We start from the raw sequence: 27671 nt of genomic DNA on the forward strand, positions 1-27671 counted from the left end.
CTCTACTTGGTTCCTGAGAAAAAAAATAATAGTTGCATATACAGCTCCGGCGTAACGGTTGCAGGCAAATTAATGGACAGAATTGGCTGTATCTTTTTCTACATGTGTCATCCATTACCGCTTTACTGGGGAGCTGGCAAAGATGCCATTTAACCTATTCTCGATATAGCAGGAATACGGTCTGACAGGGTTAAGGTTATCAATCAAAAGGCCACAGTAGGATTTGGAACAAATATTACATGGCATCCAATGCAGCATTCTTATAGTTCTGCCATTCTACTGTCCTTGAATGGCACTTTTTTTTTCTATTGGCCCTTGCTTGAAAGGATGAAAGGCAAAATGAACCTGACTGTGGTCTAAACTAAAGAATGCAGAGAAAAGAAAAATGTATTGCAAAGCATTCTATCCGATGCTTTAATAACACTGGCAATTTGACACTTCATTTATATGAATACATCTCCACTACTTTATACAGATACACACCTCTACTTTATATGAATTACATCTCCTCTACTCTACTCTATATCAATACATTTCTTCAACTTTATATGAACACTCCTCTTCTACTTTACATGCATTCAATTCCTCTACTGCATGTGAATACATCTCCTCTAATCTATACCAATAGAACTCTGCTTTATATGAATACATATCTACTCTTTATCAACAGATTCCTTCTACTTTGTATGAATAGAGCTTCTCTAATTTATATGAACAAATCTCCACTACTTTATATGAGCACATCGGATAGAATGCTTTGCAATACTTTTTTCTTTTCTCTGCATTCTTTAGTTTAGACCGCAGTCAGGTTCATTTTGCCTTTCTTTCATCCTTTCAAGCAAGGGTCAATAGAAAAAAAAGGTGCCATTCAAGGACAGTAGAATGGCAGAACTATAAGAATGCTGCATTGGATGCCTTGTAAATATTTGTTCCAACTCCTTATTTTTGGGGGTTCAAATCCTACTGTGGCCATTTGACTGATGCAAGATTAATGCATATATATTAGTATATATCATAATGTGCATGCTTGTATGTGTGTTTTGTATGTGTATGTGTGTATGCTGTAAGCTTGTTACACTAACACAGCTAAGACCATGCTGGAGCATGTAGTTGCTTTTGACGATGACTATTCAGTGGTTCAGTTAATTTACCTACTAACTCTATTTATGCATAAGTGGCTGAGTATTTAGAACATCTGTATTCTTAATGTAATCTTCAGGTAGAATGAACATGACGGTGTGTATGACAAGAACAGGACCTTTGAATTACAGGTATAATCCACCCGATGGGCGTCTAAACTGTTTCTGCCCCCTCCAACCCCCAATTTCACACACAAAGGATGGGTCAATCTGAGGCAATGGTCACCAATGCTTTTCCAAGATTCTAAACAATAGGATCGAACCTGGAACCTTGTGATTGCAAAATGAACACCTTAACCATTTGACCATGCTATGATGTAATACAACATACAATGTAAAAGACCTGTTAAGTTTAGGAGAGTTCCGGGGGGGGGGGATACTTGGCTCCGGTTTCATTGTGTGAAGCAGCGGAGCAGATGGAAGGATCTTCATCCTTTATCTTTTTATAGGACAGCAGTTGATAGCAGGTAACATTCCTGTATAATCTAACTACCTCCACCCTTACAGCTGAGTGAACTGATGCAATATAGAATAAAGTGCCCAGACACCCTAACAAAATGTTTGCAACAGATCAGCTTGCATGCTATGTGCAAATAGTCTAATAATAACTTAACTATTTGACCATCTAGCTTCCACTGTGTGTCTGTATACAGGCATGTATATAGTTATTGTAACACAGGCAAAACTTTGTAGAAGTAGAGTACTCGAAAGAACAAGGCATTGAACTGTCTGAACAGAAATTAGTTTCAAATTCAATGCTAGCGTTTTGATGTTTCTGAGCAGAACATTTTACTCTACACCATTGCAAGCTGCCAACAATAAATACAAGGATCATATAGAAATGTTATCGACAATAGACTGGATCACTATCCAGGCAAAAACTTTTATCTCATTTGCTTCATGTCCTAAGACCTGCCATGCTAGGTCTTAGGAGACACCCCCACCACCCACATATACTCAAGGTTTTAGAGCTATTTACATAGTGTTAACCTCACAACCTTACATTTAACTTTTATTTTTTTAGATACGTGGGACCATAGCTAAGGGGGAATAACTGAACTAAAAACTTCAGATTTCATCATTGGCTTTACATACGGTTTATCGGAGTTGTGCTGGTATGGGTTGGACACATCTGAAATACTGCATCCTTCGACATGTCTTGATCGTGAGGACTGCATTTCATGAGGCCTATGTATATATTTAGAAATAGGACACCTAAAGGCAAATGCAGATTATACCATGTAAATCATAATTCACAAAGAAACATAAAAGGCTCAAAGTGTGAAAAAACCAATGTTACAGCTGACTTATTAGTAGTGATTTCTTTATTTCTATATTGGCACAAGGTCAAGCATTTTGAGGGAGAACTGTATAGTTAATTCAACTAACAGCCAACTAGTATTTCATTGAACTTACATGGGGATGAAAGACAAAATCTGACTGTGGTAGGATTTGATAATTAAAATGTTAAAATTAAATATACTACAAAGGTGTTTTGACTACCATTGTACCAATTCTATTTTCCACTTATTACTCTTAAACCATTAATCCTTTTGTGGTAATATTTTTAAAGAAATACACCATCTTAGTGTTTTGATTAATTTAGAAAATAATTAAGAATTTGAAGAGGTTTAGTAAAATAACTTTTTATTGTTAAGTTGGTAATTTTTTTAACAAAGTGCCACGCAGTGTCTGTTTTGGTTCTTTATGTTCAAAGATCAAATCTTGCTGACATCAACTTTGCCTTTCCTATTTCTGGGTTGATAAAATAAAGTACCAGTTAAGTACTGGGATTTCTATAATTAACAGTTCCTTTTTCCCAAATTTGAGACCTTGTGTCTGAATAAGAAATCATTAGTGTTTGGAATATAACTTAAAATATTTCTAATGTAAAATTACAATGAAAAGTTTTTTAATTTAAATTTGAATCCTTTTAAAATACGAGAACCAGGGGGCATTCTTAGGTGGGGAGGAGATTTCAGAACATGGTTAATTAAGACTAATATGTTCCCTTTTCCAAAGGGTAACAAGCTAGCAGTTATAGTGTACAATTCTAAAGGCTTTGCAGTGCTTAGTCTCATTTTAAGTCCAACCAAACCTTAGCATTTTATTACACCCCTCCAGGCTCAATAAAAGAATTTTATTAGACCCCTCCAGGCTCAATAAAAGAAAGTACTTGCAATATACTTTGGGGTTGAATTAATTGTTCCTTTCATACTACAGAATGCTGACTTCATACCTAAACAAACGAAAGCAAATTTTTTTTGTATCTTAATCTGATTTTCTCTGTCTGTTTGTCTCTCTTGCTTACTCTTAACCTACAGCTAATAGCGTCACAACAAAAATGTAGCGCAAGACTTAATCACTAGCAGTATTTAATCTCCTGTCTCTATATTCAGAGTTCAAAATCCCACCAAGATTGACTGTCTCTTTTCTCCCTTGGTAATAGCAGTATAACCGGGGCTGGCTTATCTGTTCATCCCTTGCCAAAGTTAGCCTCATGCCCAATCAGTAAAAAAAATCAATGCACCAACTACCAAATGTGTCATATTGGCAGATCAAATTCATAGAATAAATGAAATTTGCACCTGAAAAGAAATGGGGACGGAGGTGAAGAGAGAAAAAAAGAAAAAAAACTGCTGTGGTTGACAATCATCATTGTCATCATCATCATTGTTTATGTCACCAACAAACCTCTACAGTCACTCAACCTAATGAAAATAGCAATCAAATCTTCATTAAATCACATCTTACTGTTTTTCAAAAAGTAATGAGACGGGAGAAGATGTAGTCCTAGATACTTTGTGCCTACATAGAAAGATGTGATGCTCACAGCTAGAAAACCATTGATCACAGATTGGCTTGCTGGATCAACAACATCTAATACACAAACCAACAGTATACATACACAAGCCAACAAGAGAATTTCTATGCAGTCACTTGACCTTTTAGAAATAGCAGTGAAAAACCCACTCAAATAACACCCTTGGCTTACTATGAAGGATACAATGACTTTTGCAGCCTTAGGTATATTATGCAAAAAAAAAAAAGAAAAAGAAAAAATAAGTATAATCACAGCAAGAATACTTTTGATCATACTTTTTACCCATTTCCAGACTGACCTGGTGTTAAACAAAAGTAACAACACCAATAACCATGACTACCAACAGATTTTTTATTATTATTTTTTTTCTCAGGTTTCTTTGTATAATAATCAATACAATTGTGGCCGTTGCCATTGACTTCGTCATCATTATCATTATTTCTTTAAGCAGGAGTGCTGCAGAGTGATAGAGATTGCAATATAAGTAACCACCTATGCATTGTAGCCCAATATTCCACCACCTATGAGGTCCAATATCTTTAAATCCAATCTAAGTACTACTTAAGCTTTCCTTGGTGGTTCTACCTTTAAATACAATTACCATCTCGTCATCAACCAACCCAAGACACTTTCTTTTCTGTTACCGGCAACTATCATCTTTTACAATACACGAGTTGTTGTTAACAAGATTTAAAAAAAAAAAAAATTGAGGACTATTAACACTTTAGCATTTAAAGCAGCCATATCAGGCCAAAAAATATTCTGTCTGCTTTACATTCAAGTTGGACAGATCTGGCCTCTCACTCCTATCCTACAATGATATTCTCAAAATAAAACAATCCTATCAAAATCTTGTAGTTCCAAGACAATTCATCTGAATAAATAAGCAGTACATTTGAGAGAATAATCTAAATGCCGAAGGGTTAACCTCATCTTTTAAGAAACTGAAGATCAAATCAATCAAAAGATGTAGAGATGTAAATATTTAACCCTTTTGTTACCATATTTCTGTTGAAATATGCTGTCTTTGATTCAATTAATTTCGAAAATAATAAAGAATTTAGTAAAATAACTTTAACCCTTAAGCATTCAGACTTCTCTCTCAAATGTAATGTTTACTGATTCACATTGTTTTATTTTAATCATGCGTTATCTCATAGCTTCAAGGTTATGATGATGTGGTTGTTTGTTTTTAGAATGACATTGTAGGGTAGGTGCAAGAAGCCAGATCTGGCTGGCTTAAATCCTAAAGGTTTAACAATATTAAGCTGGTACTTAGTACAAAACTTAACACAAAATTTTGATGGTAAGTTTTAATTTAGATCACTTTAAACCTTCAGTGTTTAAACTGATCATATCTGAACCATATATTCTATGTATTTTGTGTTCAAATTGGCCAGATCCAGCCTTCTCACACCTACCTTGCAATGTCATTCTAAAAATATACAATCACATCATTGAAATCTCACAGCTATAGGATAATGCATGGAATAATTAACAATAATAGGTGCAGGAGTGGCTGTGTGGTAAGTAGCTTAAGTAGCTTGCTTACCAACCACATGGTTCCGGGTTCAGTCCCACTGCGATGCACTTTGGGCGTCTTCTAATATAGCATCGGGTTGACCAAAGCCTTGTGAGTGGATTTGGTAGAAGGAAACTGAAAGAAGCCCGTCGTGTATGTATATATATATGTGTGTGTGTGTGTGTTTGTCCCCCCAACATCGCTTGACAACCGATGCTGGTGTGTTTACGTCCCCATAACTTAGCAGTTCGGCAAAAGAGGCCGATAGAATAAGTACTAGGCTTACAAAGAATAGGCCCTGGGGTCGATTTGCTCGACTAAAGGTGGTGCTCCAGCATGGCCACAGTCAAATGACTGAAACAAGTAAAAGAGTAAAAGAGAGAATAAAGAGAATCACATCATTGAAATCTCACAGCTACAGGAATAATGCATGGAATAATTAACAATGTGAATAAATAAGCTTTATACTTGACATTAATTAGAATGCTGAAAGGTTTAAAACTGGTTCTCAGCCGGGGTCCATATAAATTTTTTGGGGATCCACGCAACAAAATAATAAATTGTGGACCCAAAATAGTTTTTTGAGGGCCCCTGAAAAAATTTTGCTTTAAATAAATGTATTGGTATGTATTGCAAGAAACAGATTTCTTTCTCTAACATTTTACATTGTTTAACCTACACAAGTTAATGTGTGAAAAACAAAATAGGAATTTTGGAAGAAATATCTATAAAACTAGTTTTTAAACATTGAATGGTTATGGGGGTCCATAGACGAAAAATGCTTGAGAATCCCTCATTTAAAACAAGGAATTTGTTACCAATGAATCAGGTGCAGTCTCCGAGGGTTCATAACAAAGGGGTTTAAATATTTTCCTTTATAGACATGGGATTAATATTTTAATTGCAAAATTTAAGTTATACAGATTCAGTTTATTTTAGAATTTATACGTTCATTACTTTTAAGCAACAAAACAACATTTGGAAAAATAGGTTATTTTAATATTCAGTAAATAAAATTACTTTCTCACCCCAATAAGACAAGTCAGCTCGTTAGGAATTCAATCACGAAAGTATTTTTAAAGTAAAATTACTAGAAAGTCATTAACTTGTGGTAATTGTCTAGCAAAATTTCTGTCATTTTTGTTTTTCGAATGGGGAAGAGAGAAAGCTCTAATTGTTTACAATGAAATATATATATATATATATATATATATATTTCTTTTTGCTAGCAAAATTATTTGATTGGAGACCATGCATTGAAAACTAAGACAGTTGGATAATGTTAGAGTAATATTCACCATTTTAATTGAGGGTCTAACACACTGTTACATTTTCAATATCTCAAAAGTATAGTGAATGAAGTCAAAGCATGTAACTTAGAGATTGTTAGGTCACGAGTTCAATTCTTGGACTAGGTGGCATGTTGTGTCATTAAATAAGGCATTACATTTCATGTTGTTCCCAGTCATTCAACTGAAAACAACAGCAGCAGCTGGCCAGAGGAGTGGGAAAGAGAGCTAACACTGCAATGGACTGGACTGGACTGGTGCCTCGTTCAGGAGGGAGTCTTGTACATTCATTTACATAAATAGCTTGAAAATCCAGATAAGCTCTGACCTCATGAGCCTGTCGGTCTGAGACAAATTTTTAGAACTTCTTTTCATGGTATATTAAGCATCAATGCTATTCATTATATAACTATGATTTGCTCATTAAAATGAGAGAGAGAGAAAGAGAGAGGGAGAGAGAAAGAGAGAAAGAAAGAGAGAGAGAGAGGAGACTGTGTGTTGTGTAGTGAAGCAGAATGAAGTTAAAATAAAGTATGTCCAACAGCCCAGCAGTACACAAGAATTAACCAAAAACTGATTTAACACATGCAGTGGAATGGATGATGAAACACGTACATATTTAACAAAATTACTTGAAAGATAAATTAATATAATTTGATACAATATCCAGCATGGTTGCATCCAATCAGACAGAACAGCATGATCGCAACTAACAGTATAAAGAAATAAAAGCTAGAAGAAAAACAGAAAACAAAAAATGACTTGCGTCTGTGTTTTAAATGGTTAATATAATAACCGGCACTGCGTCAGTTATGATGATGAGGGTTCCAGTTGATCTGATCAATGGAGTAGCCTGCTCATGAAATTAGCGTGTAAGTGACTGAGCATTCCACAGACACGTGTACCCTTAATGTAGTTCTCAGGGAGGTTTGGCATGGCACAGAATGTGATAAGGCTGGCCCTTTGAAATACAGGTATTACTCATTTTTGCCAGCTGAGTGGACTGGAGCAATGTGAAATAAAGAGTCTTGCTCAAGGGCACAACACATGGCCGGGAATTGAACTCATGATCTTACAGTCGTGAGCCGAATACCCTAACCACTAAGCCATGTGTCTTCGGTTAATATTACTGTATTACAGTATGAACTAGTAAATATTTCTGTTAACCAGTTAATTGATCATTAAATCTAAGTTTGATTAAAGAAAACATTTTTTTTTTCTTTCTTACTAATAATCTCTATATTCACATATTGTCTAGAAATAATATACATGTTTTGATTTGCATAAAAAAAAAATTCACAGCATTAAAAATAAAATCATTAAAAAAAAACTGTTTCAAACCTATCTGGTGTGTACAATGCAGAAGATGGAAACTGAAAGAAGCCCATTGTATGTATATCATTATAAATATCTATGTACGTGTGTCTTTGTGTCAGTGATTGTCCTCCACCACCACTTGACAACCAATGTTAGTGTGTTTATGTCCTTGTAACTTAACATTTCAGCAAAAGAGATTGATAAAATAAGTACCAGGCTTCAAAAAAAGTACGGTAATCCCTTGCCATATTGCAGTTTATTATTTAAGCTTACGTCGATTCCTCTGTGGTGTTGTTCTGCATTTATAATAAAATGAATATATACAAATTATAAAAATAATAAATAAAAATATACAGTACAGTACTGTTTCTACTCCATAGATTTTCACCTATTGCGGGGGTTTTGGAACATAACACCCGCGATAGTTGAGAGATTACTGTACTGGGGTTGATTTGTTTGAGTGCGCATGTGTGTGTATTTATGACTCCATGTCTTGTCATTGCACAATTATTAATAAACATCGCTGTTATAAAAGTGGTGTCATGTCATTCATTTGCAATCTTCTTTCAAAACATGCTTGATCACTTTTCTGTTTAGTTTCAGAAGACTAGAGGCAATATAACCTTACTTAGAAACATGTGAGGTTTGGTGACAGAAGGGGCATCAAGCTTAAAAGACAAACATTTGCATCAGCAAATTCTGAATGAGCTATGCAAATATGGAAAAGTGGATGTTAAAATATGAACGATGACGATGATGATGATGATATATGATATTCAGTTATAATGTCTATTTTTAAAAGCAGCAATGTGTCATAATGTCTTTAAGTCTAAATCAAAAAGCAATAGTGACAACTTGTCCATAATCTGAAGAGTCAGACATAGATGTGTGGTTGAGAATTTTGCTTCACAGCTACATAATGCCTTGGACAAGTGTCTTTTACTATAACCTTGAATTGACCAATGGCTTCTGAGTAGAATTTTGGTAGCTGGAAACTGTGCAGAAGTTTGTCGTATATATATATATATATATATTTGTGTGTGTGTGTGTATGTCCCCCTGACCATCGCTTGACAACCGATGCTGATATGTTTACGTCCCTGTAACTTAGTGGTTTGGCAAAAGAGTCCGATAGAATAAGTACTAGGCTTACAAAGAATAAGTCCTGGGGTTGATTTGTTCGACTAAAGGTGGTGCTCCAGCATGGCCGCACTCAAATGACTGAAACAAGTAAAAGAATAAAAAGAATGCGTGTATGTGTACGCACATAACTTTTCTCAGAGTATATCAGTAAGGCATGGAAACTGAAAAAACGGTGCTTGTATTTCTCTGAAGTCGTTTGTCGTGTTTGTTCTACACAGAGTTACAGACACTCCTTTGTCATCACTCTTGCTGCCATAAATGAAATGCAGTGAACCAATGATCGGCTCATTGGAAACCTGTAACCAAGGACAGGATTGTTCACAATACGTGATATAAAGTAAATAACCTTCTCGAATAATCTTCACATCAATGTTTACATACACATTATAGATTATAATGAAACACAAAAGGAAACCGAGCTGTAGAACTGGTCGATCACTAGATCAAATTTCCTTACAATGTTTACTTTCCAATCATGATCTTTTGAGCTGAAATCCCTTTTTGCCTTTCATCACAGGTATTTGCTGCAGTTAATTTAATTGACTATAGTACAACTACCCCTTCTCCTTCAACTATTTTAACCACATTGTCCTCACAAGTCTTGGGAGAAGCTGTAATGGGCATAGGCGTAGTCATAACCATTTTCTCCAAACAGAGAAAATGAAGTGTATACCTTTATGTCAATCTGAGAAAGCATTATTTTAACATTATTTTATAACCAATACATGAAGGCAGAACCGTTAGTTTCCTGGACAAAATGCTTAGCAGCATTTCCTTCAGCTTTACAATGATTTCAAATGCTGCTGTGGTTGATTTTACCATTCATCTCCAGTTCAGTACCAGAGTCAATGTAATTGAACCCTTCCTATCTTCTCTAAAGTTTCAGACCTTGTGCCTATTGTAGAAAAAATTATTACCAATATGATAAACAAATTTATGTATCTGTATTATACAAATTAATAAACAAGGCTTTATGTGGTTGCCTAATATGCTAGAAATAGCAACTAATTTTCTTTTAAATGATATTCTACCATTTGTACTAATGGCTGAAGGATCAACATTTCATGCCCCGTCATTTGTATTGTGTTCTTCAAGAAGACACTTAGATCACCAATGGCTCAGTCCACCTAGCTGCAAAGAGGTAAAACTCACTCTAAATCAGTAACATGGAAAAAGAGACACACAAATTACAACTGTATTCAACTCAACTGGCAGTAAATAGGTAGGCAGTGGGAGCATAGCATAAATGACAGATGATTCAATGACTTGTATTGCTGAGGTCAAATATTTACCAAATTTATTAAGCTCAGAGAGAGAGAGGGAGAGTGACTCTCCAGACATTATCAGAGTTTATTCACCTACAGATGAATATATTTCATTAGTAGAAAAATGAAAAAAGTCAAGTAATCAATTATTTATCACACTAGTGTGAGATAAATAGATAGCTATTGATTTGATAGTGTTTCGTTTAAAACTGAACAACGACACAAGAAGTGAATATCAATTTAATTAATTAATCTATAAATGTGGAACTCAGATATTTTTTCTTTATAAATTGTTTTGCAATTATTTTCTAGTGTTTATATGGGTGTAGTGGTTTTATTTTTCACAGCAATTTTTATAGCTGGATGTGCCTTCTCATTGCTGTTAACCACTAAAATGTTAACACTGGAAACTATTTTTTCATTTAGTCAGGCGAACTAGAGTAACAACGGGACAAGTACATTTTATGTGGCACCAGCATGAGTTGATCTAGTCCTTTTTATTTAGCAGGCAAACTAGAGCAACCTATGCTGGTGCCATGCAAGAAGCACTCATGCTGGTTCCACGTAGAAGGTACCCATGCTAGTGTCACATGTAAAGTACCCATGCTGGTGCCACATACAAAGCACCTATACTGGTGCCACATAAAAAGCACCCAGTATACCCTGGAAAGTAGATGATGTTAGGAAGGGCATCCAGCTGTAGAAATCATGCCAAAACAGACAATATGAGCTTGGGCAGCCCTCTAGTTGGCCAGCTCCTACCAAACCATCCAACCTATACCAGCATGGATGGAAAACAGACATTAAATGATGATGATGATGATGATGATGATGAAACTAGAGCAAGCAGAGTCAGTGTTTTGCTGAAGAAGTACAACATGATAATAGGGGTATGATCTGAGCATGTGACCATGAGGGCTATAGACAAGTCCCAGGATATTAAACCTATGGCCATCTTTTTTTCCAAAATTGAAATTCAATACAAGCTAGAATTATTAATTTTTAATGTAGGCACAAGGCCATACAATCAACCAGCTCCACCATGATACTCAACCAGTACTTATTTCATCAAACCTAGAAGGGCAAAAAGCAACACTGACCCCGGTGGGATTGGAACTGAGATCATAAAGAGACATAAACTAAATAATGCAAAATTCATAATTTACTATAAACTAAATTTAGCAGAGTATGTCGTTGAAAGAATAAAATTGTTTACTTCCAATATATCATTATGTTGCGAACATTTCTTTACAAAACTTTTTAAAATAAAAAGGATCAAAGGTCCTTCCTGAGCCATAGTTCCCAGGATTCTGTGGCGTATATATTCACTCCATGGATGAGATGCAGGTCCATCATATGATGACTCACTTTTGCCAGCTGAGTGGACTGGAGCAATGTCAAATGAAGTGTTTTGGTCAACACATCACTTGGTCTAGGAATCAAAATCACAATCTTATGATCATAAATGCAACACCCCAACCACTAAGCCATGTGCCTCCACTTACAAAGCTTTACAAATTGTGAATTTCACAATGTTAACCATTCAAACATAAGATAAATCCCTTACTAAGCATTATATAAGAATACAAGATTCATCCTAATAAAGAGTAAATGGGAACAGAAAAAAGGAACTATACAAATATTGCATTAAATTTTTTTAAAGAGGAGTGTGCAGCTACGAGGAGCTGTATCAGTGCAAACTCCTGGCAGGGCCTCCCATCCTGGACAGACCATCATCATCATCATCATCATTGTTTAATATCCGCTTTCCATGCTAGCATGGGTTGGATGATTTGACTGAGGACTGGTGGACCAGGTGGCTACACCAGGCTCCAATCTGTTTTGGCAGAGTTTCTACAGCTGGATGCCCTTCCTAACGCCAACCACTCCGAGAGTGTAGTAGGTGCTTTTACGTGCCACCGGCATGATAGCCAAACTAATATGGACACCTCTATCTAGTAAAAATCAAAGTTACAGAAACATTGATGAGAATTCAAAAACCAACAAGATGTGGGAGAAGAAGGCTTTCTCTCAGGGAAGCATGATACAGTGCAGAAAAATCCAAAAGGAAGCTACAAGGCTGACTCCTCCTCTGAGAAGAGCTGTGAAAGAAGGGGTTGAGGTGATGGCAGCTGTCTGTGGAACTGGAGAGAAGCAGAAAAGACAGTCCAGGGTTGAAAACAAGGGGATAAGTCATTAATGGCCTAGGCTCCATAAGGAGTGAAGGGCTTAAGTAAGTTGCTAATTTGCAGCAAAGTTATTTGATAAAGAGTGTAAACTTCAGTGAGGTTTAACTCAGATCAACACAGAGAATATCCTTTTGAGAGCAAAGCTATCTGAAACCAATCCTGGTTCTAACTAATCCCCTCTTGTATGCAAAAATCTCTAGATATTCTATATTCCAGACATCACCTTACTAAAGGAAAAGTTATTTTATGCAATTCCTCCAAATTTTCTATTGTTTTCAAAATTAATTTAAATGCAGACAGTATATTTCAATAGAATTATTGTCTCAAAGCAGTTGAATAGTGAAACCTTTTCTACTAATCTTTTAATAATAACTTGTCTGAAATCACCTCTTATTTAAATTGAAAGCTTTTATAATAATTTTATAAGAACTTTTATTTAGTTATATAATCCAAACTACTGTTTGGAATATATAACCGTTTGGAATAATATATCAATAAATGAAATGAGAGGATGACGAAACCACTATGTGATTACTTGATCTGCAAGAAGTAATAAGCAAATCTCACTCAAATCACACACCTTTTGTTTAAAAATCAGGAGGGGAACCATAAGATATTGTAGTTTTAGATATGCAATGCCTAAAAGAACACCATTGCCATTAGTGAAACATTCAATCAACAACACTGACCTCAGATTAAATAACAACAACAATTAAATGTTAAAGCTATTTTACTAAAATCCTTGCAAATTCTCACTTATTTCCAAAATTAACTGAAGTAGATAGACAGTGTATTATTAGAAATATGGTGACAAGAAGGTTAAAAAAATAATCTAGTTATATTGTTTATTACAGTCTCGTATAGGTTTTTTGGCAAATGATTTGATCTGAAGTCATGTGTTGAAACGGATATTGTTATATTTTTGTTGGCTACAGGGTTTCCCCCCACCCCTCCGTTTGTCAAATTGCCAACTGTTAAACACACACACAAACATAAAGTACAGTTAATTAATTATTCACATTTTTATCATCTTTCTTTTCAGTCTGTTATTAGCATCCCAGTTATATAAAAGTTGCAGTTATTTCATCGACATGGGTTGTAGGCAACCAAATCTGTTGTTTGGTTCAGCACCACTGCCTGGCTTTTGGCCATCCACCTTCAGTGGAGTTCACTTTGTTGTCAGCATTTGAACCAGGCCTCTATCCTGAAGAGTACTCCCTCCGACAGGTTTTCTGAAAAGGGTTTCCTCTTCTGATTCTAAGTAATTCTTTTATCTTTAATTTGTTTTAGTCATAAGACTGCGGCCATGCTGGGGCACCACCTTGAAGAACTTTTAGTCAAATGAATTGACCCCCAATGCTTATTTATTTTTTTAAAGCCTGGTACTTATTCTATCAGTCTCTATTTGCCAAACTACTAAGTTATGGAGATGTAAGCAAACCAACACCAGTTGTCAAGTAGTGGTGGGAGACTTCCATTTATCAAATCCACTCACAAAGCTTTGTCCAAGGTACCAATTAGTGGGACTGAACCCAGAACTATATTGATGGGAAACAAGCTTCTAACCACCTAGCCACGCCTGCACTTATCCAATTAAGAAAAGATTTTTTCTTTTTAGAAAGACACCCATCTGTTTACTATATAAATGTTTGCTGTTTACTGTGTAAAACGGCTGAGTATTTCAGACATCTATCCTATTTAAGGAGATCTTTATGCAGACTGAGCTGGGCTTTTGAATCACAGGTACATCATCTGATGGATCACCATACTGTTTTCATTTACAAAGTTTTTCACCCATAGAGCTTGAGTTAACCAAAGGCTATGATAGAAATCAAGATACTATAGAGTGGGATTGAATTTGGAACCTAAACCTCATGTTTGAGAAGTGAACTTCCTAAACACTCAGCCATGTGCCCATAAAATACAAAAAACTAACATATTAACCCTTTAGTGTTTAAACTGACCATATCTGATTCAAATATTCTGGCTGTTTTATATTCAAACTAGCTAGATTTAGCCTCTTACACCTACCCTACACTGCCACACTAAAACTAAACAATCACACCATTGAAGTTTCAAAGCTACAAGATAATGCATGATTAATTTAAAACAATGTGAATAGATAAGTATTACATTTAACAAAGTAATCCAAATGTTAAAGGGTTAAATGTGTGCATTCAGCTTGAATTAGGAAATGGTGGGATTGAAATTTTGTAAATAGAATTATAAGCCTTCACCATACATTGTCACTATTGGGATACATTTCATCATAGATCTGGATCAGAACTGCTCTGGGTCTTATAAACAACAACAACAAATTAGTTAAAGTCGTGAAGGTAAATTTACAGACCCTAATGAGTTAAGTGTTATATTCGACCACTAGAATAATGCTAAACAACTTCAGTTTTGGGGTATCTCTATCTTTTACTTGGACTGAGGTCATGCTGGGGCACTACCTTGAAGGGTTTAGTTGAACAAATAAATCAACCTCAGTACTTATATTTTTAAACCTGGTACTTATTTTACCAGTCTCTTTTGCTGAACTGGTAAGTTACAGGGATGTAAACAACCCAACACTGGTTGTCGAGCAGTGGTAGGGAACAAGCACAAAGGCACACATACATGGATACATACACACACACAACCCATGCCAGCTTGGAAAATGGATGTTAAATGATGATGATGATGATACATATATATACACACATATACATATACTCTGGGCTACTTTCGGTTTCCATCTACTGTATGTAAGTTAACAAAGAATAAGCAAAAACACAGACAGGTTTACACACGAACTGATGCAAAGAAAATAAAATAAAAAGAATAAGAAAAAGAAAAAAAACAAAACAAAACCATTTTAAAATTAACAGTGGAAGGAAATAATATTATTCACAGATGTTGGCCTTAAAAGGTCAACAACTAGTTTAAAAGTAATTGACATTTTACTAATTAGAAACTGTGTGAGAGGTGTGTTTGTGTGGACAAGCATTATTGCTAATGATGTTATGATTTTATGAAGTGGTCTGGCAATTTTTAAACTTCTAAAGACATCACTAGATTTTACTAGAAGTAGAACTAAAAATGTATTGTACTACGGGGGTTATGAGTTCATGTCTGCTGTAGGTGTTTTGTTGTGTCACACTGGGCAGGACACTAGTTTATTTATTATTTAAAATCATGGCTGTGTGGCTAAGAAGTTTGCTTTGCAAGCATTTTTGCTTTGGATTCAGTCCTATGTTGCAGCACCTTGGACAAGCGTCCTTGATGAAGGTACCAGGAAAACTGGTGCCTTGTGAGTGAAAATGGTAGAGTGCTAGTGTTTTGTAGTCCATCATGTGTGTGTGTGAGAGAGAAAGAGTGAGCATGCATCCAAATGTTGACATTCACTGGGTGTGATTGTCACAGCCTGAGCAAAACAGTGAGAGCAAGTTTACATTCCTTGTAGACATTATGACCAGTTACTTTGTAGTTTTGAAGACCTGGGAAATTAAAAACTTCTTACTAAAAAGAAAAAAAAAACAGTAGGGTTGGTGATGGGAAGGCATCCAGCCAGAAAATGATGCCTCAAATAAGTCTTGGTCTAAACCATGCCAGCATACAAAAACAAATGTTAGACAGATATATAAATGTGTATATATGGGTATGCATACATCATGTGTATGTGTGCGTGCGCACGCGCGCTTGTGGCTCCATGTGCCTTTGAACCGACACTGCTTCAGTGGTGATGTTTATGTCTCATAAACAAAACATCAAGCAGTAGTTTGATATGCAAAAATGGAGAACAAAGTACCTTACTTGAAAAACAGGAAGGTCATCTAGCCACAGAATACTGCCTCAAAAACGCTCACCCAACCCATGCCAGCAAGATAAAACCAGGCGTATAAGTAACGACACTGAAGTAATAGGCAGAATGTTCAAGGAAAGTTTACTTGCAAGAAACTATCATCCCTAAAAGAACAACCCCAAGAACAGTACAACTTAGGGTCACTGCTAACATTTTATGTATATCAGGGGTTACTAATCTTTCTCGTTCCATCTACTTTATGGCAACTTTTTTTAACCCTGTGAATGCAGAAAGTGGATATTTCCACTGAAAATTTTATTACTGTTAACTGTGCAAAGTGGTTTTACCCAACAGTTTTGAAAAAAAAAAAAAAAAAAAAAGCTCCTTGTACAGCAATAAATGGAGAGACTTTTTGCAAAAGACAATTTTTCAAATTTTCTTAATTTTTTTTTTCATATATTTCATCAAATATATCTTTACAGAGCAAGAATCAAATATGTTTAGTGGTGGATATGGAAACAGTAACTATAGGAGATACTGAAAAAATATTGCAGAAACAGAAAATATCAACTCTATGTTTTGGTGGATAATTAACATTATTACAGGAATGACCATGAAATTTAATTATGCCGTCAAAGGGTTAAAGAAATTTATCTCGTCTCTGTTTTGGTCAATAATTTTAAGTTTGCATTTCTACCATAATAAAACTGAGAAAAAGAGGAAATTTAAAAGACTATTTTTAAGCATTATCAAGTTCAAATAAATAATGATAAAAATAGCAAACAACAATGCTATTTCACCTATTTATGAACTAATGATGATGAACAGATTGTAGAAAGAGACACAGTCATTTGAATTACACTCCTCTAATGGTGACACAGTAATTAACAAGTATACAATACAGATCATTAAATACAAAATAGTAGAAAGAAGAAAACAAATGCCATTTTTTTGACTAGTAGATTGACTTCAAATTTTCTTCCAGCTTCAGATTTTTAAATTTCATACTTGAAGAAAAAAATTTACACATGCAGAATCAAACAAATTTTCCCCCTGGATAGGCAACATTTACCAGAATTTTGGAGCCCCTGGTGTAAACACATTTTTTTTTTTTTTTGCTTTCAGATTATTTTCTTCATCTTTGAAGTCTTGTTGAAAATGTTTTAGTTGTTATTCTTTCATTATTCCTGAACTTGGCTCAAGATGGAACCTGAAACCTTCACAACGTTGCCATTTTAACATACTTTTAAGTGATAGTCCCAAGAACTGCCTCCATATATTCTTTTTGGTATTTGGGGGATCTTTGCTGATAATTGCTGGTATTTGTTTCCAAGAGAGTTTCTTGAGTCACTATCATGCAAGCAGTCTCCTTTGTTTTCAGTCTTCTTTGAAAACCTTTCCATTCAAGGGGGGGAAATACAACCTTACTAGAAACAAGTGAGGGTTTGGTTACAGGAAAGGCTTTGCCTCAACAACTTCCATCTAACTCATGCAAGCATTGGAAAGTGGACATTAACAAAATGATGATGATGATGAGTCAGCAGGGTAATATGCAATACACTTCTTGCCAAACTAGGTAGTGTTAATTAATCCTGAGTAGTCAGGAGCAGGTACTAAGAATTATATATTTTTTGAGTAAGTTGCCTACGTGGTAGTGAGATGATTTTTCAACTGCCTAATATTATGAAAACCACTGTTAATCAGTGATCCTATGGTGGACCATTTTAATTTGTGGAAAAGATTATCTTTACTCTTTCACAGCTGCAGGTGACTTCGGTCCATTTACCAGCAAGTAGTTAATATCTGGTGCTGCCATGTATAAAGTACCAGTGCTGGTGCCACATTAAAAAAAAAAAAAAAGCACCCAGTACACTCTGTAAAGTGGTTGGTGTTAGAAGGAGCACTCAGCCATAGACACCATGCCAAAACAAGCAATTGGAGCCTGCTGTAGCTTTCCAGCTCCTGTCAAACTGTCTAACCCATGCCAGCATGGAAAATGGACATTAAATGATGATGATGATGATGATAATTGTGTTTAATGAACCAGTGGTAGCTGTTGGTTATGATCTAATTTTAAAGTCCTGCTGTTTGTTACATCAACTGTACTGCAGCTTCTTGGCTGTTTACTTCCTGTTTTTCATGTTCAGAATGTTCAGAATGTTCAGAATGCTGTTAGCAAGTGAACATTCAAGGTCTTCCATCCCCGTCCATACCATGTGTGTTTTGCAAAACAAATATTGTACATATAGCAATAACAACTCATCAAAACCACAAAATAAAATACTGAAAAGAACCTTAAATGCAAGTTTCTGATTCAGAATTTAGTGCAAGTTTGGACTCCATTATTCATTATCCTCTTTTCTTAAAGATGGCAATGTGCATTTGCATTTGAAGGTGATTTTTGCTGCTATTTCAAGCAAGCTGAATCATCATACTCAGGCTCCTATGTTTTCTCAACATACAATAATGTCTAAAATCACAGTTAAACCACCTTGGTAATGCTTATCCATGAAGGGCTCTGCCCAGTCAACCATCTTCCCCCCCACTCACATTTCATCCCCTAACACCCAAAAAGCACTGGTGATGGTTCCATGTAAAAGCACTGGTGATAGTGTCACATAAACACACTGGTGATTGTGCTATGTAAACGCACTGGTGATGGTGCCATGAAAAAGCACTGTTGATGGTGCCGTGTAAAAGGCACCCAGTACACTGTAAAGTAGCTGGTGTTAAGAAGGGGATCCAGCTGTAGACACCAAGCTGAAACAGACTATGGAACCTGGTGCAGCTCCCTGCCAAGTCAGCTCCTGTCAAAGCATCTAACCCATGCTTTCATGGAAAATGGATGTTAAATGAGGATGATGATGATGATGATGATGAACGAATATTGACTATCTAAAATCATATTTATCTTGACAATGTGTAACTGAGGAAACCCATGTCATAACACTAAAGCAGTACTACAAGATAAATCATCAACATTGTTTTAACAAGCATTCTCAATACTTGTATGGGTCAGACAGAATTTGTTGAGGCAGATTTTTCTGCAGTTGAATGCTTTCCAGTTGCCAACCCTTTCTTTCTTTACAAGCAAGGTAATATTTCCCCCATAACTGGACATGTTTTTATGGAAGACTGGAAATGAAGGGACACAGCTTGAATGATGGTGTCACTCATTTACAATTATCTTGCACTATCAAGATGAGGAAGTGCATGCACGCACACACACATTTACAACATGCTTCTTTCAGTTTCTGTCTTCCAAATCCACTCACAAGGCTTCGGTTGACCAGGAGCATTAATAGAAGACACTTGCTGAAAGTGCCATGCAATAGGATTGAACCTTAAGCCACATGGTTGGGAAGCAAACTTCTTAGCCACACAGTCAATATTTTTCCTATTAAAAAAAGTATTAAAATAACTCTCAACAGTAATTTTTGAAAATTAATATACTTTTATATTTCATAAATATTAATTTCTCTCTTGGGTAAAAGGAACAGTTATAATTGATTAAATTGTCCCTACTGTATAAGTGGTACTTTATTTTAATTCAAACACCTCAGAGATGAAAAGCAAAAAAGATTTTGACTTAGAACACATTATTAATTAATGAACTAAAATTAAAAAAACAAAAAAACAGTAGAAAAGACTTTTAAAGACAAATTTCCTTCCAAAGATAAGAAACATGTTTATTAAAGATAATAACATTTTATAAATGATCTAGTCTCTATTTATGGCAGCTGGGAAGAATTGAAGTGATGTAGAATTAAGTGTACAGCCTAAATACCTTTCCTAGATACCTACAATAGATTCAAACCAAATATCTAGGAGCTGGCAGTCCAAAATCTATATCTACTTGGCCATTTCATTTCTGCTGGTTATGAGTGAAAAAGTTTAAAAAGCTTAGGTTAAAGAAGCCTTTAACACTTGGTCCAGTTCCCTTTGTTAAGTTCACAAAAGTTGAAAGCTGAATTGGGAAGGAAGGAAAAAGATCTCAGCTTGCAAAATGAAAGCCTCTAATGCTGATGCACATAATGAACATAGAGTTTTTAAAATTTATTTTTCACGGTTTAGTCAGAAGAAAGAGACAATATCCATGATCTTTGTACATTCATTGAGACTGATAAGATTGGTTTCAAATTTCAGCACAAGGCCAGCAATTTTAGGGGACAGGGTAACTTAACTGGTACTTATTTTATTGACCCCGAAAGAATGAAAGGCAAAGTTGACCACGGCGGAATTTGAACTCAGAAGTAAAGCTGTGAAAAATGCCGCTAAGTATTTTTTCTGGTGTGGCAATGGTTCTGCCAGTCCACTGCCTTACTGAGGACTAATGAGATTAATACAGTTTTTATGTTCAGCTTGACCATTTGTAAATCAACATCTAGAGGAAAAGTAGAACAAGGAAGGAATTCCACAAGTTTGACATTTTGGGTGAAATGGTAAAACATGATGCTGGGAAAGAAGATGAAATACAGTAGGGGTGATAAGAGATAGAAAGAGATATTTTGGGTTTTGGATGGGCTTGAAGGTATATGGCATAAATTTATAAAATTTACTGAAGTAGAGGTTGTTGTAGAAGTGATAGAGTAGACAAAGAAACAACTTGTCTGTGGGCCAGATGTTAAGGAGCATGGTGATGATAGAGTGTCTTTGCTATTCAGATGGATGCAGTTTTGTGTAAGAGAGCAGAACTTCGTCACAGATCTTATTTCACTTCTGTACAAAGTCAACAACCGTTCATCTGTTTTTGGTCCAAAAGAAAGAGCCATTGCCATGGCTGTTTCCCCATAATTTTTACTCCCAAAAGTTTCAATCCAACAAGGCTGTATGTAAAGAAGGCATAGAGTGGCTTTCTAAGGATGCTATCATGATGACATACACCAGTCATAGGTTAAGGCCTGCTGGAGTTTCTGAATGGTATGCCTTAAGGAAGATTAGTTTGAATTGTTTTTGTAATTGTGGCCTGTCTGATAATGAGTATGTTTCATGTGATCAGTTTGTTGAAAAAAGGTTGCCCATGCCTTGAAATACACTGACAAGCTGTTGTAGCAGCGTCTGGCAATAGCTAGGAGGTTGTAGTAACAGTAGCCAAGATCTCCAAACTCAAAGCAAAACAATGCAGCTGCAAACAATCAAACATATAAAAGAGTGCAATCACGCAATGTGCTGATGCTGGAGAAAGGAGCGGAGTGAGACACGCAGAAGCACTGTTGCGTTACAAACTTGCCAAACTCATAAATGGTTAAAATAGTGTTGATAATGATTAGGATGATGATTGCAACAATGGTGTTATGATGATGATGATTGTAATTTTTTTTTTTTTTCATCAGATATTCAAAAGAGAAGGGGCACTGCCCATGACCTTCATCTCCTCCCAGAGTGGTGACATTGATGCATTTGATGTTCAGCTTAAACAGCTGTAAGGAAAAAACAAAACAAAAAAAAAACATGGGCAGTGATGAAATTCCAAAGGACAACTGTTTTAGGGAGAAGGAATTTGGTGAAATGTTTAGATGGTGGTGGTGGTGACGATGATGACAATGAAGGTGATGGTGGTGATGATGATGATGATGAAGTAAAGGAAAGGTGATTGTTCTGTCCATTAGATACTCCCCCACCCCCACCAAACAAACCACCAATCTAGCCCGGCAACTCCCCTAGCTACAAACAGGCCACAAGTCAAATCGATGAAAATAGCCAAAAACATTTTTCAGCAAATGTTTTTGGCTACATCTCTACACATTTCTCACATTTCTCCATTTACCATAAATTTCACGATACGATAAAAAGAAATGAATTTTTTTTCTTTCTGGTTTTTTTATTTTTATTTATTTTTTTTTTTTTCCATATCAGAAATACTGTTTGATGTCAGTCTCTTTTTAGATCAATGCTGATCATTGATTTTGCTGGACCACACCAGAGAGACGTGCTAGCAAATTTCTGTCGGGCAGATGGGGCAGGTGGAGTACTAGTGAAAGAGAGAGAGAGGGAGGGAGGGAGAAAGTGTGAGAGAGAAACAGGGGAGGAATGACCAATCACCCCTCTCCATGTAGTCCTGTTATTTGCAGTTCACTCGCATCTAATCGCCCCTTTCATCTATTCTCTATAGAGAGAATAAAAAAAGAAAGCAACACCAATCATTTCCCCAGTAATTCACGTTCTAAAACCCTTTATATTTTCTTTCTTCTTTCTGTTGTTAGTTTTCATTTCGTTTCTTTCAGTTTCTGAGGAGGAGGGAGAGAATATATTGAATAAACCATTCTTTTTTTTAATGTCTGCATTTAATTGTATATATAACCTCTGTCTGTCTGTATGTATATGCGTGTGTGTGTGTATATGGATGTGTGGTATCTACATAAACTTCTATATTCATGTGCATCTGTGCATATGTGTGCATGTGTAGTTAAACACACACACACACACACTCTCTCTGACAACACTGTGTCATCATCTGCCTCAGTTCTCAAACTGATCAAGGCCTGCAGTGAGGTGTATCACCACAGGTTTCAAACCTGGGCTACCTTGATACCTGTAACATTCCCATTCCTATCTTCACCATTTCTTTTGTCCAATATTACCAATGGGACAGACCTACATTGGACAGATTACAAATGATATCCTATACATTTATCTACTTTGGTCATGTCAGCCTCCTAACCTCTACTATGGTATGGTAATGAGTGCTCTTTCTTTCAACAGTCAACATTAAAAATGTATTTGTGTATATATATATACTTTATTATTTATGCGCCCTTTTAAAGCCTAGCCAGGCTCATGGGCCCGGTTTCCTGGTATTTATGGCGTATGTGTTCCCCACAGCTGGACAGGATGCCAGTCCATCGCAGCGTTACTCAAGAAACAGGAAGAAAAAGTGAGAGATAGTTGGGGTGAAGGAGTATACCAGGGGCTGCCAGCACCCCCTGCCAGAGCCTCGTGCAGCTTTAGGTGTTTTCGCTCAATAAACACACACAACACCCGGTCGGGGAATTGAAACCGCGATCCTCCGACCGTGAGTCCGCTGTCCTAACCAATGGGCCATTGCGCCTCCACGTATATATATATATATATATATATATATGATGGGCTCTCTTATCGGAGAAGACGTATGAGCATTCAGCTTTTGCCAAATGACCTGCACAAATCATTTGCTTATTGTGATCAAATGTTTGTGCCACACATTAGCTCACTCTCTCCATCAAATCAACGTTGTCTGAACAGGTGCATGGTGTACCAATGCATCAGGTGGTACACCATGCATCTGATGAAGTGTTTTGCTCAAGAACACAATGCACCATCTAGTCTAGGAATTGAAATCACAATCTCGCGATCATGAGTGCAACACTCTAACCACTAAGCCATGTGCCCTCACTAATACCCCCCCCCCACACACACACAGATATACATACTAGTCAAACTGATTTTCTGGACACTCATGCTCCAAAACTTCTAATTGGCACTGATTTACAAGCAGGAACTTCAAATTCCTGTGACCGCCAGACTAGTTTCCTGAGCAGTCCTGTTTCACAGCACCTTGTATCTTCACAGTACAGTATTAATAAACTTGTATCATTTATACTAATGTACAGGTGCCTGAATTTCATTTAGTTATTTAAGTAAGTTTAATATTTGTTTAAATTAGAGATGACCACATCAATTTGGTAAAAATCATTAATACAGAAAAGTTAGGGAGCCAAAGGTTCCGTAATGTTCTACCTGTGTGCGTATGTGTGTGTGTGTGTGTGTGTGTATATATATATATATATATATATATCCTCCTCTGCCGCCACTACCATCATCATCATTTAACATTCATTTTTCCATGTCAGCATAGGTAAACAGCCAAACCACGCACAGACACACATACATACGTACACACACGTTCTGTTATTACACACACACACACACAGACCCCCGCGCACATACACATATTTACCCCCCTCTTGCACTCTCCTGTCTTAGAAAGAACTTTTCCTCCACCACTTCCCCTCCCGGTCCTTCCACAATGTAACCTCGTGGACATCGGTGGCGATTTTTTCTTCCTCCGTTTTTCCCTTCTTTGAACTTTCCTTGTTTCCGACGAAGAGCTCCGCTCGAAACGTCATATTCTCTCTCTTTCCTTTCCCGAGCGTCTAGTAACACAATCTGTATCACGTCCTCACGTTGTTGTTTTTTGTCTTTTTCCTTTTTTTTTTTTTGAACCTATATATACATATTATATATATATTCAACTTTACGATGAAGGTAAACAAACAAAGATTGTTCTTTTTTAGAAGCGTTGAGATGTATTGTAAGAACAGAAATAAATTTATTTCTCAAACGCATGATAATGCTATAAATAGCGCGATCAGGATAAATTATCCACATAATGCAGAAAAATGCGTTGCCGGCCAGCCATGAGACTCGAACTCACATGTCTGTGGTTACACACACACACACACACACATATATATATATACACACACAAAATACTAAAATTCAAATTCTGTTTGTGTGTTCCTCAATTTTAGACTGAATAAGGCATTGCACGCATATTTGATCTGTGTATTCTTGGGGATAAGCCTTTGTGTCTGAAAAAGTTACAAGCAAATCTGAAAATCTGATTCGTAGAGGATTCAAAACAAGAGTTTTGTTAATTATCATACCAACAAGTTTCTAAATGTTGTCACCATTGCCGACAACAAAGAGAATGAAAAGGATGTGCACAGTAATACACACACACACACAAAGAAAAGATACACATAGACACAAACATACATACAGCTCTAAGAGACAAAAGGACAATGCATTCATGAATTCTAACACATATGCAACTTCGATACATACATATGCACACACACACACACACAAACAGTTGCATTAATATAAGCACTCAGATTCAATGAATGAGTTTATTTACAAAAATAGTATCTTATAGTCTTACATAATGCATGGAAACTATGATTGTTATTTGTTTTCAATAGTTCTCACACACTCAAAAATTTTGTATTTTCTCCTTATGTCTCTCTCACTCTCCCCATTTCATTCTCACTTTCATGTAGATAGATAGATAGATAGATAGATAGATAGATAGATAGATAGAGAGAGAGAGACATAGATGTGTATAGTGAGAAGACCCGGCAAGCCAAGTAAGATCGTTGCCAGTGCCCCTGGACTGGCTCTTGTGCGGGTGGCACATAAGATGCACCATTTTGAGCGTGGCCGTTGCCAGTACCGCCTGACTGGCTCCCGTAGGATTTTCGAGCGAGATCGTTGCCAGTGCTCCTGGACTGGCTTGTGCGGGTGGCACATAAAAGACACCATTTCGAGCGTGGCCGTTGCCAGTATCGCCTGACTGGCCTTCGTGCAGGTGACACGTAAAAGCACCTACTACACTCTCTGAGTGGTTGGCGTTAGGAAGGGCATCCAGCTGTAGAAACTCTGCCAAATTTAGATTGGAGCCTGGTGTTGCCATCCGGTTTCACCAGTCCTCAGTCAAGTTGTCCAACCCATGCTAGCATGGAAAGCGGACGTTAAACGATGATGATGATGATGATGATATGTAAGTATGAAAGACACAAATGTGTTTCAGTTTTATCTTTTTTTATTACAGTTTTTTCATATTTTCATAGAAGTTTCTTGCAGTGAGTTTGGAACAATAAAATTCCTAAAAATATCCTTAAGAGCTTCCTTTCTTTATTCCATGCTTGCATGGATTACACAAATATGTTCTTTGAGGCATTGTTTTACAACCAGATGCCTTTTTCTCTCTCTCTCTCTCTCTCTCACACACACACACACACACACACAAGTGTGTGTTCTCATGTGTGTTTATTTACATTTGCATTTCTCCTGTCAACAAAACATCTGTTGGCTTTGAGCCTTTGAAGGCATTGAATAAGGGATCTCTTACTTAAGGTTAAGTGACAGGAAGTGCATCCAACTGTAAAACAATGTTCCAATAAGTATATTTGTCTGACCCATGTTAGTAAAGAAAAGAACGAATGTAAAAAGTGAACATGTGGCGAGTGTGTGTGTGTGTGTGTGTGTGTGCATGTATGTATATATGTGAATTAATGTAAATATTTAATGTCTCACGTTAAGGTTGCAGGTCGAGGCTTGGACTTTAGTTATTTTATTCCATAGTTTGCAAGACTGACAGAGGTCACTCCTCTCTCTTTCTGTGCACGCGCACACACACACACACACACACACACACACACACACACACACAAAGTTATACTTCTGTGAGACTACATTTTCCAACACATCCTTTCCTAATTGAAGAAAGTAGTGTGTGATTTGATGTAAATTCAGCTGTTATATCTAGAAAGTTACATGCCAGCATTGGAGTCTTTCCATGTTGACTCTAAGTGAACTCTGATGCTGTATAGCCTCAAATGAAATATAGTCAAAAAGCTATGATGAAAGACATTCCAGACATGACACTTGCATCATTTGTATGTCAAAAACTTTATTGCTCAATTGTCTTTATATGTGGATGTGATTTGTGAAGGTTCAGGCTGCTATATTCAGCAATTTAAATGACTATGTATCAGCTGCCTGTTCAATAAAATTGCAGAAAAAATATTTCTGTCTCTCTCCCCCTCTCCTCCTCTCATTCCATCTTATACATTTTATTTCATATCTTCTCAGCAGGTGGTTGAACTAACAGGTTAGTCAGTTCATTAATTCAGTGGCCATCTCAAGAGACAGTGTCTTTTATTGAATAGATAATTGATATTTTAAAGTTCTCATATCAAAATCAACTGTTTACTTATATACAATATACACACATCGAGATTCCATTAGGAACAGAGGGAACCAAAATTAAACTAAGATACTCAATACATCATATAGAGGATATATTAATATATGATAAGAGACTCTTTACTAGGACTAGTGCTGTTACATTCCTGGGGAATTAATTCATCAGAGAGTAGAGCAGCTGTGAAAGTTTTTAACTTAAATATGTTTGTCCCCCCACCATCGCTTGACAACCGATGCTGGTGTGTTTACGTCCCCGTAACCTAGCGGTTCGGCAAAAAGAGACCGATAGAATAAGTACTAGGCTTACAAAGAATAAGTCCTGGGGTCAATTTGCTCGACTAAAGGCGGTGCTCCAGCATGGCCGCAGTCAAATGACTGAAACAAGTAAATAAAAAAAGAAAATATACACACACACACACACACACTTGTGTGTGTGTATGCATGTATG

General features: G+C 36.4%; 1 protein-coding gene across 20 annotated transcripts in view; it reads right to left on the reverse strand.

Annotated features, from left to right (window-relative positions):
• LOC106876387 (LIM domain-binding protein 2) overlaps positions 1–27671 on the reverse strand; it is a 160990-nt gene that overhangs the window by 111629 nt on the left and 21690 nt on the right. For 11 of the 20 annotated variants that reach the window (XM_089363094.1, XM_089363096.1, XM_089363092.1 and 8 more), the window contains exon 2: positions 2235–2327. The exons of the other annotated variants lie outside the window; for them this stretch is intronic. In XM_089363094.1, the coding sequence (XP_089219220.1) occupies positions 2235–2317 (83 nt within the window). In that variant the 5' untranslated portion in view covers positions 2318–2327. The remainder of the gene's footprint in view (positions 1–2234; positions 2328–27671) is intronic. 20 annotated transcript variants of the gene reach the window in all.

The sequence above is a fragment of the Octopus bimaculoides genome, chromosome 14 (genome assembly GCF_046866305.1).
Source record: "Octopus bimaculoides isolate indiv1 chromosome 14, ASM4686630v1, whole genome shotgun sequence".
Taxonomy (NCBI): domain Eukaryota; kingdom Metazoa; phylum Mollusca; class Cephalopoda; order Octopoda; family Octopodidae; genus Octopus; species Octopus bimaculoides.